Raw genomic sequence first — 17,667 nt, forward strand, 5'->3', positions numbered from 1 at the left:
ACGTCGACTCTCTAGGAAATTTATTCTACGTTTCTCCTAGGGTCCATGCTGTACAGCTGAATGCAATCTCAGGTTTGGAGATAAGTGTAGGGATGATAACGGTTGTCGCGATGCTAGCTTCTGCGACGGTAGATCTCCCTATTGTCCACCTTCGATCAACAAACCCAATAAAACTATTTGCAATCGTGAATTGGTTTGCTTCATGGGCGTGAGTAATTTTTCGTTTTTAAAGTTTAAACTTTGAAGGTCGCTCTTTTTCTTTTTCTTCTTCTTCTTCTTTTTTTTCTTTTTTATTCATTTTTCTTTCCTTTTTTCTGTCTCTCTCTTTTTAGGAATGTACAGGAAGCATTTGTCTTGCATATGGATTAGAATCTTGTCAATGTATTCCTGGTCCTAATGATCCTCCAACCAAAGCTTGTGAACTATGTTGTCGTTTACCGGGTGAAAATCAACCCTGTTTGTAAGTATTCTTGAACGTCTCTTTTCTCTTTCTGAAATCCTTAATAAAATATTATTTTCTTATTTAGGTCATCCTTCGATTGGAATTCACCACCGTACGATATTCCGGATATGTTCTCTAAACCTGGAACACCGTGTAATGATTATAACGGTTACTGCGACGTCTTTCAAAAGTGTAGAGAAGTGAGATCACAATTGAGAATTTGACGTGTCAATTGTATTTTCCAATTAATCCAAATATCTAATTACATATGTATATATTCTTTTTTGTTTGTCAAGGTTGATCCAAGTGGCCCGTTGGCAACGTTAAGAAAACTTTTATTATCCGATGAAAGTCTCGCAACTGTTCGTCGTTGGGTAGCCGATCATTGGTACGCAGCGGCTCTTATCATTTTAGGAGCTATATCTTTATTGGTAAGCATAAAAGTTTCTTTGAAAATGCACGATGAAAATATCATATCGTTGAAAATTGTTTGCGTCGACGACGACGAGCACACGAATAGAATGCATGGCACTTAATTTATTATTTACGTTTCACGTACGATCTTTGCCAGAAAAAATGCAGGAAAAAAACGACGGTGCAGTGTGAAAAGAGTAAGTGAGAGAACACAACAGACATGAAAGTAGGACGCATATACAGAATGTTTCGCAAGCTTTATTACTTTTTAGCTTTTAATTTATCGATAAATCTTTAATATTTAATATCGTAGATAGAATGAGCTAAAGAATTTTCGTAGTCGTCGTGAAGTTGAAAAGAAAAAAGAAAAAAGAAAAAGAAAAAAAATACATTTGAAAGATAGGTAGGAAATTGAAGACGCGACGACGATACGTTTTACGATTTATTTCTACGAGAAGAAATAAGAAATTGAAATACTGTTAGGGTTTGAAAGATGTTAATTAGGTCGTTAATTTATTCAGGTTGTCAGTATGAGGCTCCTAGGCAAGCGACCGGATCAGAAACTCAAATCGGTGACAATAATCCACAGCTCGACGACGGAAACGGTACGGTTGCCGCCGGAAGGTGCGGAGGGAGTGACGGTTCATCCGGCAGCCGTTCGTGCAAAGCTTCCACTGAGCAGGAAAGTGAGAGAGAAGAGAAGACACCGGAAGCATAAGGACACGCATGCTGCTTCGGCCGATAAATCAAACAAGGTATAATACCAAGATAATAATGACAACATTGTTAATTGTATATCTTATCGTTGATATAAATTTGATTGCTGACGATATTTGTTTGTTAAAAAAAAAAAAAAAAAAAGGATGTTTTAAAGAAAAAGAAACAAATGGCGAACCGGAGATCCTCGACGGTGCCGGCCGAGGAAGTTGCCCGGAAACGACCAACGGAAACGTCAAACCCAACGACTGCTACCGTTACCGCTACTGCAGCAGCAGCAGCAGCGGCAGCAGCAGCGGCAGCAACGGCGGCGGCAGCGGCAGCGGCAGCTGGAACCGTAATGCAAGATAATAAACGTAAGAAGAGTTCAAACTCGAGGGAGAAGCAAAATTTATCTAACAATGCAGCCGGTAATTCCGAGCTAGATAAACGCAAACGGAAGAAACAACATAGGAAAGAAGTCATTGATTATTCCGCTATACAAGCGGAAAAAGAAGCCGAACCGAATGCCGATCCTAAAAACAAAGTACGGTCGTGGTTATTAGCTTCGTCTCAGTGTAGATTAGAAAGTACAAGAACGTCCAGTGGTTTACCGAAAAGCAAATCGACGCCGGTAGGATTGACGGGCGGTAGTGGTAACGTTACTGGTGCAACAAGATTGGCTCAATCAAGGCAAACCGGTGTTCCAAGGAGACCTCTGGACTCCAGAGAGGTCAAAAGTTCGCCAGGTACTTTAGCTAGGAAGGAACGAGCGAGACTTCAAGTCGTCTATAAGCCGCCCTTCAAGTTTAGCGTGAAACTACGTAAGGCCGATAAAGTGGCTCAAGTGCCACCACCAGCGCCAACTTCGGCGCACAATAATCTCACGAGATCCACGAAATTGCCGAGAACCGGTGTGTTACTTAAAACTAAGAGAAGAGACAGAGTTAGAATCGGTAGAGCCAGACAGATAGCTCCTACTGGAATAGGAAACGATAGTGGAGATTTACCAGAGCCTGCTAATTCGGATCTACATACGGTACCATCGGATTTGGAGGTTCTGCTCTCTGAAAGCGAGTTTCTCTTCTCGGACACGTGACCCCAAGAATCGATAATTATTTCCATCTAAAAATTAACAACGTTATTATCTGCGTTCCCCATTACTCGGCTGAAGAAAATTTTATTTTCGTAAAAAGAAAAAAGGAAAAATGGAATGCTGCCTGCCTCTACGCTTCCCTTTTTCTTGTTTTCCTCTTTTTCTTTTATTTTTTCTCTATTTCTTTCTTTCTCTCCTTGTCTTCCGAGTTAGACGTAAGTTGAGAATGAACAATCGAGTGTGGGTGTCCGTTAAATGGATATTTAAGGGACGTGTTCAAAGGGATGTGTTCTTAACAAGATCTATACAATAATGTGAACGTTGGTGAAAGAAGATGCGACAATTCTTTTTCTTTTCTTTTTTCTTTTCTTTTTTTCTTTTTTTTTCTCCCTTTTTTTTGGAAAATTTCGCGATCCTATTACTTACTTGCTATCTATTTACATACATACTGACGTTTAATCTTATTATCGGCATTAAAAGCCAAGCCAAGAGAAAAAGATTTCTTCTTTCGTAAAAAGGGGCCAAATCTACCTTTAAAAAGACTAGAAGAAATATATATCGACGGAGTGAGCGATTAAGCAAAGATAAAAGAAGAGAGGAAGAAGAAAGAAAAAAAAAAGTTATAAACAAAGACGAAGAAGCAAAAGAAGAAATATCGTAAAACTGTGCCAGAGTGTTCGTTTATTTGCAATTTGCATTTCAGAAAAAAAAAGAGAGAGAGAGAGAGAGAGAGCATACGTAAATCTCTCCATTATATAAATATTCGTTTATATACGAAACGAAGCGCTGCCTACAAGGACAAAAGAAACCCCCCTCCTCTTTTAAAAAAAAGAAAATGAGAAGAAAGAAATGAAAATGAGGTGTAATTTGCTACGTATTCTTTTTTATATCGTCGATACCAGTAAATACTTTTCGATACTACAAATAAACTATCGCGATTGTCACGGTTAAAAGAAGAAGAAATAGGACAATTATAGTAATGATTATAATAATAATAATTTTTTTATCTTTCTTTTTTTTATTTTTTTATTTTTTTATCTTCTTTTTCTTTCTTTTTTTTTTTTTATAACAGTGACTGTTACTGTCCAAGACTGTTTCCTATTCGAAAGCATTTTCTATCGATCGTTGTCTATTTACAATAACTATCCTCAAACTGCCTAAGTAGTTGTTTCGATGGAGTTTTCCTAATGGTTCCTATTAATCGGCGAAATCTGATAACTTCGAACAATAGCTTTGCGCCGATGATGATTTGCTCGTTCTCGTTCCAATTGTTAGATTGTCTCAAAATTCGATAGACCTTCAACATTTTTCATTTTTGCTCGGTCAAAGTTTCATATTGCATTTTTTTCTCTCTCTTTTTTTTTTTTTTTTTTTTCTTATACCGAGTAAATCAAAGGTGTATAGGAAATTTGGGACGATCGTTGCTTTTAAATATCGAGATATACGTATTATGCTATAAAATGTATCTACGTTTAGCGAACTCGTTTTATTCAGTCATTGGACTTCCATTTTATAAAAACACACACGGCATATATATATATATATATATATATATATATATATATCACGTGTATTGAAGTTAAAATTTATTAGCTAGAAAAAAATTTACAATCAAATATAATATTGTCCGTTCTTACCGACATATATTACCGTATTTTATTAGGGTGCTAATAATAATTATAGAAAGAAAAAATAATTTTACTTTAATTATATTACTTATATGTATATGTATTTTGTGTGCTTTGAAATACTTCCTCGTAATCAACCTAATAAGGATTTACGAGAAATGTAATTCGTGTAGAAGAAAAAGAAAAACGAATCTCGTTTTTTAATAATTAAGTTTGCCGATGTGTTAAGTGTTAATTAATTTCATTCAACATATCTTTTTCTTTCTTTTGTTTTCGCTATTCGAAAAAGCACATAAATTGTGTGGCGATTCGTGCGCGATCTTCACTCTATACGTATATAGGGAAAGAAAAAAAAAACATACATACACACACACACACGCATACGGGTTTATAAGAGAATGTCTTGTTTAGAGCGTCGAGAGAATATACAGAATAGGTCTAATGTTCCTGGATGATATTAAAAATCAATTACTCTTTTTTCGAGAGGCTTCAAAGGATAAATTTTTGTTTTTGTTTTTTATCAAATTGTAAAATTAAAAGTACAGCTTGTTAAACAACCTATCTGAGTACAATCCTAAGTTTTAAAAAGGAATAATTGATTTTTAATGTCTCATAGAAACTTTTGGCTCATCCTGTATAATGCTTATATATCCTATTGTAATCGCTAAAGTGAAAATAAAAGAGCGAGAGAGAGAGAGAGAGAGAGAGAGAGAGAGAGAGAGAGAGAGAGAGAAATTGCTCGTTAAGTGTAACACGGATGCGGGCTACTTTGTACATACATACATACATAAAGCGTGAAAAAAAATGTGATTTTACTTTTACATGACCAGTGCTGCACATACACATACACATGCACGAACATACATACATACACTAATTACACAAGAGCACTCATTTAATCCGCGAGGATATGTGATTTTACTTTTAAGACCAATCCGTGCTAAGTCGTTTTTTACAGTTAGGAACTTCTCCGATAGGAGGGCCAGTAACGCAAAAAAAAAAATAAAATAAAATAAAATAAAATAAAATAAAAATGAAGAAGAGAAGATGAAAAAAACGTATCATACCCCGTTCACTTTTAAGGATCCGCTTGTTGTGCCTAACTTGCGCGTCGATCAAAAAAAGTGACCATTAATAATTAATAATAATAATATTAATATTAATATTAATAATAATTAATAGTAATAATAATAATAATAATAATAATAATAATAATAATAATAATAATGATAATGATAATATACTGAGATCGTCTTAAAGACGTTCTTGTAAAAGAAAATAAAAAGAAAATGAATGAGAAATAGAGGGAAGAGTGGAGGAAAACGGAAAGGAGAGGATTAGTAAGAAAAATTAAATTTTCTTACTGAATAAGAAAAATTAAAAAGAAAAAAAAAAGAGAAGAAGAAAAAAGAAGGAAGTTCAAGTTTTGATGGATCGTTTCGTAATATTTCACGTGAAAATCACACGGACGAGACCGCGTAATTCGCTTTATTCGTTGAATTTTGCGTGTGTTGTTAGAGATACGCCGATAGGGGCCGAGCGTATTATTATTGTAATAATCGGTGAATTTAGTAGAGACTTATAAGGCCCAGAGACTTATAAATGTGTTGAAATTTCACGTAGTAACACAGTGGTCGTAGATTTACTCTCTCGTGGCATATCGTTATTAGTGGAGGACGCCTCTATAAATGAAAAAAAAAAAAAAATGAAAGAAAGAAAGAAAGGGAAAAAAAAGATATAAATTTTTAATTATAAAACGACGAAAAAATTTCTTATTAATTTTTTTTTTCTTTTTCCTTTTTTTTCCTTCTATTTCGTCGTTCGTCATTTTAAAAATACTTACACAGTGCATTGAGTTAATCGATTTTTCTCGTTTCTTCATTCCCATTTTTGATTTCGTTCGATCGATTAATCGCAGATCTATTCGTAATGACACTAAAAACAAAAAGAAAGAAGTGAAATGAAATTAATCGATGAAAAATGATACTTTCGTAATTTTGAAAAATCAATCATTCGAAACGTTCGAGCGGTCTTCCTCGTGCTATTTTTTTTTTCTTTTCTCTTCAATTCTCTTATTTTTGAATCCCTTCTCTCTCTTTTTTCTTTTTTCTTTTTTATATATATATATATATATATATAATCGGATCTTTAGAAATCGAAGAAGAAATAAAATAATATAATGATTTTCTTCGATTAGATATGACTTCTCGTTGATGAACGAACGACGATAAAGAGTAACGAGGCAAGACCGCCTTCGTTTATAATCTATCGAGTACTATTAATCTATATAAGATGGGGCTGCTGTATTTTTACACGGACTTTGTACAAATAACAAAAGCCGTAAAGGTAACGCCTTTCCGCGCGACGTGTATATATATACCTATGTACTAATAAATAATGGGCGAAACGTCGGATATTTTTATTAAATTCCCGAAATAAATATAGAACTCGTTCAATCTGGATTTCTTTTTTTTTTAATATGTTTATTTTTATATATGTCTTCAGATATATATTTTATATACGTGAAAAATAATCGATAACATCGACATACATAAATATCAAAGTTTTTTTTTTTTTTTTTTTTTAAATAAATTATTCAACGTATTAATATTATGGCTTTTTTGCGCATTCGTCGTGAATATTTTGTTGTCTCTTCAATAATTTCATTGCATATTCGATTCTATTATTTATTATAATTTTCTTCAAATCGTCACCATATTGCTTATCTGAAATAAAAATGAATAATTTTCTCGATATAATAATTGACAGTTGTAATAAGAAAATTTTTAATCATTCGAATTCATTTATACTTTTTTGTCGTTTCTCCTCTAGCTTTTGTCTATCTTTCTTTTCGAGTTCTAATTGTTTCTCGTACAAATTACGCGCTAAAGTTATCTCCATCTCTCGTTCTTTCACCCTCTTCTCAGCTGCATCAATGCTATATTGTGTCTAATATGTAAGAAAATGTTCGATTAAATATTCTTAAAATATATAAAAAGCAATGGTGAAGCAATCCAATTTTGTGGTGATTAAAAAAAGAAAGAAAGAAAACAAGAAATTTTTTACTTAAAAAATACATTTACTATATGTATTTCATTTCGATTTTATTTTGTTTTGTTCATCTTTTATTTGACCTAATAGAATTTGCCGTTATATTCGATGAAAAAAGGACAAAAACATCACTGTTGTAAAGATTTAATTGAAACGAAAAAAAGGAAACCTTTATCTTACCATTTCGTCGAAGATTTCTTTAGCTTGTAGTCGCTTTTCCAAGGCTAATTTTAAAGATTCTTCAATTTCCTTGATTTTCTTTTTTTCTAAATACAATTCATTGCAAATTGCTTCCTTTTCCATCATTTTGATCTCATCGTCCAACATCTTCCTCGCAATTCTTTCCGTCGTCGCTTCTCTCATCGCGCTGATATCTTTCTATAACGAGAGAGAAAAAAAAATTTTTTGTTTCTGTCACAGGAATCGATAAAATCATGTTTTTTTTCTTTTCTTTTTTTTTTTCTTCAGCGACGAAAGTTTACTTTTTTCTCCATTTGTTTTTTATATTCAAGTTCTTTCTCAACCATGATATCGGCGATTTTTTTATTTTCCTCGCTAATCGTAGCTTTTTGTATGTCCTTCCATACTTTTCTCGCTTCAAAAGTAGCTTTCTTCTCAGCTTGTAAACAGGTTTGAATTTTTTGTTTATGTTTCTCCGTACGAATATCCTCTTCGTGAATAGCATCGAGCATTTGTTCCATGATCTTACGTTCGCGTTGCCTCTCCTCATCCAATTCTCTCAATATACGACGTTTTTCAATAATTTGATTCTGCAAATCGGCAAGATAAAGTCGTTTGTTTTCTTCCGATTTTTCCAATAGCATTTTATTTAAGGTATCGTCGACGTAACATCGTTGAGCTATGTCAAAAGATTGCGCATCTTTGCGAATCTTTTCTTCTAACAATCGTGATTGTAGATCAACCAAAAAACAAGCTGGAGGAGATCGCGATAATTTCTTGTTACATTTTAAATCACGCAATTCCCGCGCTTCTTTACCTGCAAATTTCAAACCTTATAAAATTGGCGCCATTATCGGAATCGTATAAACCGTGACGTCAATTACGAATCGAGAGTTCGACTTCGATATATACGTCGATATTATCGATAGACGATTAACGAGATTATTATTTATTGAAACATTATGAAAATTTTACTTTTAAGACGTGCCAATTCCTGAGCTAATTTATAAGCTCTTTCGATTTGTCGATTTCGTAAATCGTGAGCTTTCTGAGAACAAACGAGTTTTTCTTTTTCTTCGGCTTCTAAACGCTCTATATGTAAACGTTGTATAGATCGTATAATATCGCCCTTCTCCATTATTTTTGTTCGTTCTAATTCTATTTCGTCTTCATAAGTATCCTTCTTCAGTTTCATCTTCTCTATCATCTCTAAGTTGTCTCGCAACAGCATTTTCGGTCCTGGTATTATTCACTTAATTTTTACTTTTTATTAAATAATTTACACAAAATTTTTCGAGATTCTATTATACGCGTTATTTCACGCTTCACGATCGCACGAAGTTACGTATCAAAAGGGACGTATTCTTATTGGTCTATACACGTATCGATCCATAGTCACGTGATAATCGATAACATACGGACGATTTTTAAATTTGATTTGGCGGTAACAAAGTAAATGATTCTTCTTACAATCATTCACTATTTCATTCGCGAAATGAAAAAAGTAAAATACGATAATATGTTATTTGTGTGAAAGCTTTATTTTATTATAACTTTATAGAGCAGTTTGTAAAAGTATATCGATCCGTAATAATTTCCAATAAAGTATGCATTCGGATCATTTAATTACAACATTATAAAAAAACACAATAACGTTTCACAGTAAATAATTGCTCATCGATTAGCTTATAAAGTAACAAGTCGTAATTGTAGATCTTAAAAAAAAAAAAAAATAAAATAAAATAAAATAAAATGCATTTATAAACGTCACGATTATATGCAGTTATATCGAGAGATGACCATATAGCAGTTTTGTCCCTGTAATTTTATATTTTGTTTAAAACAAATGCTGCAATTATTTTTTGCATATACCATGAATAATTTACATAGCATGGCAGCATATATTTAAGATAATATTTAAATCAGCGTACAAAATCCACTATTCCTTGTGGATATCGGTTGATGGGTTCTTGTGTCTTTTCTTCTTCTTTTTTTTTTGGGGGGAGGAATTATGTCCAAAGAAATTCTTTATTTATAGACTGTTATTTATTCCGTAGGTGAAGCATCACATATCTTTGTCTCAGTCTCAGGTACTTTTAGAACTCGTGGACCATATAGAAGAACGTATGCACAATGCCAATCACCACCGCCACTAAGCTTTAATACTTCTTCACTACTAACAATACTAACAGTATCATCGTCACATTTCAACCATGTATCGTTTTTTTGATGAACCCATGCTACGTAATGACCACTACTACTTGATCGACCCCTATGAGTTAAAACTGCTTGTAGCGTATAATAACCGCTATTATTGGATCCTAAATCTATAAACGTTAAATAAAAATTAATATTTTTAATGCAAAGTTTAATAATAAGTATTTCAAACGGTTTACATGTCCTTACCATTTGGAAACCAAAATGGTTCATCTTTCATTTTTCTCGACTTTTCATCACCTTTATCTTTCTTGTCTTTCAATTTGGCAGCTTCTTCTACCAAGTTATCTTCGTATTCTTTAAATTTTTCCCGCATCGGTGTAAGTTTGCTTTGGAGTTCGCTACTACACAATTCAAAAGCATCGAATTCCAATGGGAACTTAACATCTTTTAAAATTTTTGCATTAATGGCTTCTTTTTCTTTATAAAAGAAACGAACAAATTGGATAGTTAAATATGCTGGTAACCTACTAATTTTTGACTGAAAATATAGAAAAATAATTTTAATGTTTATCGAGATATAAAATACAAAAAAAATAAAATATTCGAAAATGATAATAATTAAACATGATAATAAAATATATTTTATATTTACCGTTTTAGTATACAATGCATCTCTCCCAAGAGTCGCAGACATTTTTGTAATTTGTTCTTGCATTTTACTTCTAAGACCAGAATGCATATATTTGACATCCGTTGAAATAAAGCAACTCAATTGTAGAAATTCTTCCTTTCCTTTAGTAGGTGGTTCATCCTCCGATTCGATACATTTCAATTCTGTATCAAATGTTCCTCCAAAGTATTGTTCTATCAACGATCCAGGCTTATAAGACTGAGAATCATCCTCCGCAGCATCCGAATTTACCTTTTTGTAATTTTATTACCAGTAGTAAATTCATATCCACGTAAATTTTATTGAAAAAATTGACAGAAAAAGAATTTCTTATCTATACAAACCTTTGCAGGTAGCTTTTGTTGTAGCATTCTAACGAGTTCGGTCCAACATTCGTTAGCGTCTTGTTGTTGAAAAACGCCGTGCTCAAATTTCTCGGCGAATCTTGGAAAAGCTATATGCATCATTTGTAAAAGAATAACAGGTGGAAAGGGCGATCCTCTATCCATATTTTCGTAAAGATCTCTTAGAGCTGCCGTTATGTTCTGCGCAGGCGCGAGAGAGGAATTACCCATGGTTGATAGAGTACCACAATAATTTTTTAAAGCTTCTCTCAACTCCGGTACGGTTTTAAGACATTGTACGGTCGCGTTAAGATAACAAGTATTTCCAAGATTAGCCAGGCCAGCTGGCAAATCTAACGCTGTAGCCAACTCGGATTCATTCATATCTTCCAAAAACAGAGGCTTCTCTTTTGGTTCCGTAGGTACGTCCTCTTCTTTAGAACCCATCATTAATACGGTAACGCCCTATTAGAAAATATAAACGACTATATAAAAGATATGAATGAATTAACGAATAACACATTTTCCTTACATCTTTCAAACCAATATTGCCCCAATCGTCGTCCTTCAACGTTATTCCTTTGACCATAACTTTTTGTCTTTCTGGTTGTACTCCTGTCAATGCATAGAGTTGGGCTTTAAATAACATTGGTTCTTCATCTGTATTAACTTCTACGTTAGGGTAAAGCTCTTTGCCCCATTTGACTTTAACTGTAATTAAAATGACCAAAATATAACGATGACTGTCACAAATTTGACAAAGAATAAAGAAAGTGTTGCATGTCTCGGGAGGTTAGATTTTTATAAATATTTTAATATCAAATATATGTACCTGTGTATTGTGGCATATTTACAATTTGTGCGCTTCAATTTCGACTGGGAATAAATTATATGTGGTAATGTTTTTAACGCATACACTGTTCTTTGATAGAAATTACAAGAGTGCATAAGAAACGCAAAGTCAGAGACCAAGTGTATACGAACAGCCGATCGCTCACACGAGCTCACACTAGTTCACGTAGGCTCACACATGCTCATCTAAGCGTTGTGCTCGGTTCAGCGCCGCAAGTAATTGAATGCAATTGGAACGATTTCCGTTCAACTATCCTACCATACATTTGTTTCAAACTTCTTATTAGCATACGTATATATCATTCATAAATTTGATGGATCGAATTTAATAAAATCGTTTATTTCGTTATATCTTCGAATCGATTAATATCTATTACAATATTCATCTTCTTCCTCTATCTTGGTCTGTTAATTTTAGATACTTCGTAAAAACTAAAGTCACACTCCTATCTTACTGCTCTACTTGAATCATGGATAAGATAGAGCACACACACGTACACATAGTGATATAGAGAAGTATCTCACGGGTCGATTTTCTCTACATCAACAGAGTTCAGCGGCATTGTCAGTGCTGTCAGCTGACGAAAGAAGTGGATCTAGTACAATAAAAATGGTAATTTTCTGTGATAAGAAGATTCGTTGACGAGCCTTAATTACGTTAATTGCGTTTCTCGTTAATACCGTTCGTTTATTTGTAGTCGTTCGGTGAAAAAATAGCATCGATAATGCAAAGGCCTGGCCAGGATCCTGTCGCTAAGGACGATATTCCCTGGTGGATGAAATATGCTGGGCGAGGGCTCGGCACTGTAGGCGGTTTCAGTTAGTTTTTATATATCTTTTTTGATCTCCTTTATAGTGCTTTACTCGTATATTCTAATCTAGCTAAATTTTATATTATCTCGATTTTACTTGCAACTATTCTTTTGTGATAGCAGATATACTTTTTGTTAAGTCGTGCCAATAGAATATTAATCGTTTTTATATTCATACGAATATCTTTGTTACAATCGTATTTATATTTGTTACAGTCGCAATCTTTCTGGGAGCTTGGAATTGTGCAACGATCTTATTAGCTTCGATAATCTGTTTTCTTAGCGGTATATGGCAGATGGTAGCTGGTTTTATAGTTTTGATGATCGAAGCACCTTGTTGTTGTATGTTCATCGATTTTGTCCAAAATCTAAGTGATATGGTGGAGAGCAAACCTTATTGGAATAGAGCAGCAGCTTATTGCGTGTAAGCATTATATATATATGTATGTATGTGTGTATATATATATATATATATATATATATATAAACTTTTATCTCTCAATTTTTACAATAATTTTTCGTTGATAAAAATCTTAGAATTTCAGATAATACCGTCATGTATTTTTAACTATTTTAGATTAGCATTGCCACCGGTCTTCCTTTGTCCAGGGATAAATAGCATACTTGGTAGTGGATTTATTTTTGCGACTGGTATAATATATGGATTAATGTCAATTGGAAGAAAGTAAGTAAAGATTATAAAGCATTATTTTAGGAATTACATAAGAGCCATAACTATCATATTTATACAAATAAATTTTATGAAATGATATATAATAGAGTATATGATAATCGACATCAATGTAACAAAGCAAATGATACAAAAAGTTCAAATTTTATGAATTTCAAAGTTATTATAATTTCTTGTGTATTTTTTATCATCATTCGTATTTGCTTTCAACAATGGGGAAGAAAGTGTGGTGTGTTCATGCGTCAAACAATGCGTATATAATTTGCTTATGGATGGATTTTTATCACTGTGTTGGTTTTACTTGCACTTATTGAAATTATTGCTTTGGTTTTTGTACATGTATGTTTAAGATCAAAATAACTGATAAAGAGTCTAAGATTATATTGGGGACTAAAAATTATGTAGAGCATTTTTGTGATCGTATTTTAATGCTTTTAAATATTGAAAATGATGAAAGATATATATGTTACAATCGATATATATATATATATATTTATATATATACAAATTGAAGGAATGTGTGTCTATATTTACTAATTAACTGACACAATAACAGAGGAACCAGGCCCGACCCGGCAGGAATGACGTCGTCGGGTGTGGGCTCCCCACAGGGTACAGTACCTCCTACTACAGATCACCATACCACACTCATGGAGGATCCTGATGTCTGGAGGCCTACATAAAACATCAGATATTCATTGTACCACTTCACTAACCAGGCAATAATATATAAAATTCAATGTTATCCCTATGTGAATAGCCTCGTCGCATTCGTAAATATGACAGCTTGTAGCGTACAAGCTAATTCTATATGTCTCATGAATGCATGCTTGTCTTGTTTGCTAATTTTTTATATGCTTACGTAATCTTTCCATTTTTTGCAATTGGACTTGATAACTAGCATATGTGTCATCGTCATAAACTAATATTCAATCATTACATTTTCAATGCATTTTTACGTTATATTTCTTATATAGCTATTATTTTATTTATTCAACAAGGATAAAAATCACAAAAAATTAATTAATATTTGCGTATCAAGGATTATATATTAAAGATACTTTTATTTTTATCTTCAGGCTCTTTATACTTTATTTATGAAATTATGTAATGGCATTTGTGCTTATTTATATAAACAAAAGTGCATTATGCAATTTATTTATTGCAGCTATATCTAATAAAAAAAGGAAATATCTAATTAGATACGAACGTTCGAGCGCATTTAAAAATGCATGTATAATTATATTATGAATATTCAATATGCTGAGAATATATAATGCAGGAAATATTCTATTGTAAAGTACAATATACTAAATAATTACATTTATTTTATGAAAAATGATACATTTCAGGGCATCGTGGGGGGAAATGAGATCAGCAGCAATGGAAACGCAAACTCCTTCATCAAGTATGCAGTCAACGCTCGTTGAAAATGCTCAACCAATGGGCTATAGTAGTAAACCAGATAGTAATGTTTGACACTTAACATACATTGGCAAAACAATACGATATTTCGCGTGAATGGTGGTGTGCTGTAATGACCTGGTCAAATAATTCTTAGGGCTATGAACATCTATCGTAAAGTATGATACCCATTGCACTGATGCTGATGTCTTATATTGAAATTTCGATGTTTAAGTAGGCAGTTAATTTCGTCTTAAATGTGACCAACAAAGCCTGATACAAGCCACTCGTACCTACATTTAATCAAGGATGCAAAACGGTTTAGTAATGGTTCTATATTCTTCTGATTTGCATCTTATAGTTATATTAATATTAAATCGTTTTACATTTTTGTATATCTGTAGTACACCTCAGGTTACTTATAAAAATTATGTTGGCCTATCTTGTTCAAACCTGCTTTATTTAGTATCAAGAAATTTAGGATTAGATTAATCAATATACAAGATCCGTATTATTAATTACAGCTGAGAATATAGAAATTGAATATATTATTAAGTCTACACTATGCTAATGTTCTTTACAGCTTTATAAAGTGCCAGCTATATTTTCATCATTGCATCTTTCTATAACACTTATCTACCTGAAGTTATTTTATTCTAAAAGAAAAGAAAAAAAAAAATAAAAAATAAAGAAAAAGAAAAAAGAAACAGAATTAAAAATTGTTAAGAACAGTGGCATAGTTCATATATTATCTATAAAAAATATGATTCACAAACATATTTTTCATATGATAAATATAGTATATAAGTATGATTGAGTTTAAAGAATATCTTTACTTGCTTATAGTCTCAATGATTAATTATAATTACATGATTTTGAAAGGTTTCTTATATCATTTTAAATAGTATAAGAAGCATTAGCTCTTACAATTGAATGAGTCATTAATATTAATTTTATGGTTTATTATCGTTATATTCAAGTGTATAAATTCTTTATGACGACTGTATTGTATATAGAAATGAATTTACACATCTTTCTTCCATTAGTTTTCATGTTTATATTCTTCCTGTATGAAAAGCCTGAAGTAACAAGACGATATTAGGATAATTATTGACATTTCATTTGTTATTTAAGTTTAATTATTATATACTTATGTTATTCAACCTGTTACTGATTTTTTTGACTTATTTTGTGATACAATTCGATAGACTGGACTACTGTCACACTTTTTGTATAAGTGTGAATAGGAAGCTATAATTAAGAGTTTCTTAACATATTCCTGTACTATTAATAAGTATCACATTTGGAACATTATGTTCTACTATTTGTAACTGTTGTATCTAATACCAAATGTGCCAACGTGCAAATCCTCTTCTTCATTATCTTATTTTTTAGAATTTTATTCACAACGGTACAGCATTTCATTAGACTATTAATATCCAGTTAAAAATGTAATTTTTAACTACTCATTTTCTTCCTACATTCCTTACAAAAAATTTCATTTATTCATTCAAGAAAAAAGACTAAAAATTATTCATTATCATCTAATTTATTGATTATAGTAAAGTATTCGTTGTATTGTGATTAACAAATTTGTCATAAAAATCCTAATGGTAAATACATAAGAATACATACGCTACATACAATACATACATTATTTTGTTATATTATCATTGCGATTTGCTTATAAATTAAACACGTCTCCCAATTTATACTTTTATGGTAATATCAGGTCAATACATCTAAAAGATTATTCGATCTTTCGAGCTTCATTGGTATTGTGTCAAGAACATTAACTGCTGTAATAAAACATCACCATTCATGGTACAATATGACTTATGTCTATACACATGGAAAATATATTATAATATAGAAAACATTCACTAGCATAGTTAGAGGATGTATGGAATTCACAAAAGTCGACGAAAAAGGCTATTTAATTGTTTTCTTATTTTATTTAATGATATACTTAATTATGAGTCCTTAATATTTCGTATTTGCTTTTTATCGTTTAATTATAAAATATATAATTTATTGTTTTTAAAAGAGATCGGTAATAGGGGTGAGATTAGTTCGTAAGCTAGCTGAATATAGAAAAAATATGTATGTGTTAACATAGGAAAATTACGTGCTGGATAAATCTGTCACACAAGTTATCGTTAAATTTAAACGGTTAAAGAATAAAGTACTACGATGTATGGCGGACATTAAATAGTTAGGTAATTAATAGATATAAAATGAAATATGTGCTACTTTTATTTATGTACGTTATACGAGATATAATTAGACCTTCTGTACTTGATATAATTTCATTTGAATGATTTCAATATTTGATTTATTGTAACAAATTTCAAATATAGAAAAATATTATTATTTGGAAAATGCAGGTAAAAAGAAAAATGAAAATTTATTTTCTGCACTATACGCAAACACACACACACACACACACACATACGTACTGTATTATATATTACATACTCTGTCGATTTTAAAAATAATTATAATCTTAAGATCGTGAATCTGAGAGTTATGCATTTGATGCAAAGGTTAACGAATGGAAAATAATTCAATTTTACTGTTTATTACTAGATATATTTAATGGTTATGGTATATATATATATACATAGTTAAAAAATAATAATGTATAAAATATAACAAACATATTATTTTTATTGATCTTTTATGTAACACAGAGACGTACGAACTTTCGATTCAACCTATTTTTCAGGAAAAGAAAAAAAAGAAAGAAATGAAAAAAAGAAAATAAAAATTTAACATCACAATGCATATCATAAAAAAAAAAAAATCTATCGCGACATATAGATCAAACGAAATAACCTTGAATGGTAAAATTCTGCGTGACTGCGTTACATAATTATTTTGTTATAATTTAAAAAGACACAAGTCGTGAATGTAAACAATAAAAATAATGTGTTTATATGTATTCTTGAAAAAGCAATCGAAATTTGTAGTATTATATGGTGTCAATCACATGTGTAATATAATAAAACGACTCATTTGAATATTAAGCATTACAAATGGTCAACAATATCGGAATCATGGTATTGGAGATGTATTTTTGATCAAACGCTATAAATAAAATGTGTCCGCATAAAAACTTGTTTGAATATATTTGACAAAGTATTCTACGGCATACAAACAATTTTGATTTTCGCGCGTTCATAGATAAGAACGCGTATCGTCCAATCGTATGTCGGTACTCATTG

At 31.8% G+C, this 17,667-nt stretch overlaps 4 protein-coding genes across 8 annotated transcripts in view; 2 read left to right on the forward strand and 2 right to left on the reverse strand.

The window, feature by feature from the left end:
• LOC127063923 (disintegrin and metalloproteinase domain-containing protein 10-like) overlaps positions 1 to 6,114 on the forward strand; it is a 38,253-nt gene extending 32,139 nt beyond the window's left edge. For 2 of the 3 annotated variants that reach the window (XM_050994247.1, XM_050994246.1), the window contains exons 15-20: positions 41 to 208; positions 333 to 460; positions 528 to 642; positions 739 to 873; positions 1,378 to 1,611; positions 1,719 to 6,114. In XM_050994247.1, the coding sequence (XP_050850204.1) occupies positions 41 to 208; positions 333 to 460; positions 528 to 642; positions 739 to 873; positions 1,378 to 1,611; positions 1,719 to 2,651 (1,713 nt within the window). In that variant the 3' untranslated portion in view covers positions 2,652 to 6,114. Of the gene's footprint in view, positions 1 to 40; positions 209 to 332; positions 461 to 527; positions 643 to 738; positions 874 to 1,013; positions 1,054 to 1,377; positions 1,612 to 1,718 lie in introns of all 3 variants that reach the window. The other variant, XM_050994249.1, reaches the window with a different exon arrangement.
• Positions 6,115 to 6,397: 283 nt separating this feature from the next.
• Positions 6,398 to 11,679, reverse strand: LOC127063930 (ubiquitin carboxyl-terminal hydrolase 14). Of its 2 annotated transcripts, XM_050994281.1 has the most exons (9): positions 11,514 to 11,679; positions 11,214 to 11,392; positions 10,682 to 11,146; positions 10,320 to 10,589; positions 9,914 to 10,205; positions 8,483 to 9,834; positions 7,508 to 8,324; positions 7,087 to 7,225; positions 6,398 to 7,002 (listed from the first exon to the last, which is right to left on the reverse strand). In XM_050994281.1, exons 1-6 carry the CDS (start codon positions 11,527 to 11,529, stop codon positions 9,554 to 9,556), a joined length of 1,503 nt encoding a protein of 500 aa, XP_050850238.1. In that variant the 5' UTR covers positions 11,530 to 11,679; the 3' UTR covers positions 6,398 to 7,002; positions 7,087 to 7,225; positions 7,508 to 8,324; positions 8,483 to 9,553. The 2 variants fall into 2 exon arrangements, with proteins under 2 accessions (XP_050850238.1, XP_050850237.1); XM_050994280.1 differs by having other exon boundaries at positions 7,508 to 9,834.
• Positions 6,979 to 8,714, reverse strand: LOC127063864 (meiosis-specific nuclear structural protein 1-like). Its single transcript, XM_050994131.1, has 4 exons — positions 8,483 to 8,714; positions 7,810 to 8,324; positions 7,508 to 7,705; positions 6,979 to 7,002 (listed from the first exon to the last, which is right to left on the reverse strand). The coding sequence occupies exons 1-4, from the start codon at positions 8,712 to 8,714 to the stop codon at positions 6,979 to 6,981; spliced, it is 969 nt and encodes a 322-aa protein (XP_050850088.1).
• A 316-nt stretch (positions 11,680 to 11,995) lies between the features above and the next one.
• On the forward strand, positions 11,996 to 17,558 carry LOC127063937 (calcium channel flower). Of its 2 annotated transcripts, XM_050994292.1 has the most exons (6): positions 11,997 to 12,146; positions 12,232 to 12,352; positions 12,562 to 12,769; positions 12,923 to 13,030; positions 13,593 to 13,755; positions 14,389 to 14,537. In XM_050994292.1, exons 1-5 carry the CDS (start codon positions 12,144 to 12,146, stop codon positions 13,717 to 13,719), a joined length of 567 nt encoding a protein of 188 aa, XP_050850249.1. In that variant the 5' UTR covers positions 11,997 to 12,143; the 3' UTR covers positions 13,720 to 13,755; positions 14,389 to 14,537. The 2 variants fall into 2 exon arrangements, with proteins under 2 accessions (XP_050850247.1, XP_050850249.1); XM_050994290.1 differs by lacking the exon at positions 13,593 to 13,755 and having other exon boundaries at positions 11,996 to 12,146; positions 14,389 to 17,558.
• Positions 17,559 to 17,667: the final 109 nt, after the last annotated feature.

The sequence above is a fragment of the Vespula vulgaris genome, chromosome 5 (genome assembly GCF_905475345.1).
Source record: "Vespula vulgaris chromosome 5, iyVesVulg1.1, whole genome shotgun sequence".
Classification (NCBI taxonomy): domain Eukaryota; kingdom Metazoa; phylum Arthropoda; class Insecta; order Hymenoptera; family Vespidae; genus Vespula; species Vespula vulgaris.

What these genes read in the sequence shown, in the direction of transcription:
- LOC127063937 (XM_050994290.1), top strand. An exon ending in AGAGCAGCAGCTTATTGCGT is followed by an intron (nt 12,770 to 12,922) that starts GTAAGCATTATA and finishes TAACTATTTTAG; the next exon opens with ATTAGCATTGCCACCGGTCT. An exon ending in TTAATGTCAATTGGAAGAAA is followed by an intron (nt 13,031 to 14,388) that starts GTAAGTAAAGAT and finishes GATACATTTCAG; the next exon opens with GGCATCGTGGGGGGAAATGA.
- LOC127063864 (XM_050994131.1), bottom strand. Translation starts at nt 8,714, where the DNA reads ATGATAGAGAAGATGAAACTGAAGAAGGATACTTATGAAGACGAAATA. An exon ending in GGAATTGGCACGTCTTAAAA is followed by an intron (nt 8,325 to 8,482) that starts GTAAAATTTTCA and finishes TGAAATTTGCAG; the next exon opens with GTAAAGAAGCGCGGGAATTG. An exon ending in AAGAAATCTTCGACGAAATG is followed by an intron (nt 7,003 to 7,507) that starts GTAAGATAAAGG and finishes TTTTTATTTCAG; the next exon opens with ATAAGCAATATGGTGACGAT.
- LOC127063930 (XM_050994281.1), bottom strand. An exon ending in GCAATATTGGTTTGAAAGAT is followed by an intron (nt 11,147 to 11,213) that starts GTAAGGAAAATG and finishes ATTTTCTAATAG; the next exon opens with GGCGTTACCGTATTAATGAT. An exon ending in AACAAAAGCTACCTGCAAAG is followed by an intron (nt 10,590 to 10,681) that starts GTTTGTATAGAT and finishes AATTACAAAAAG; the next exon opens with GTAAATTCGGATGCTGCGGA.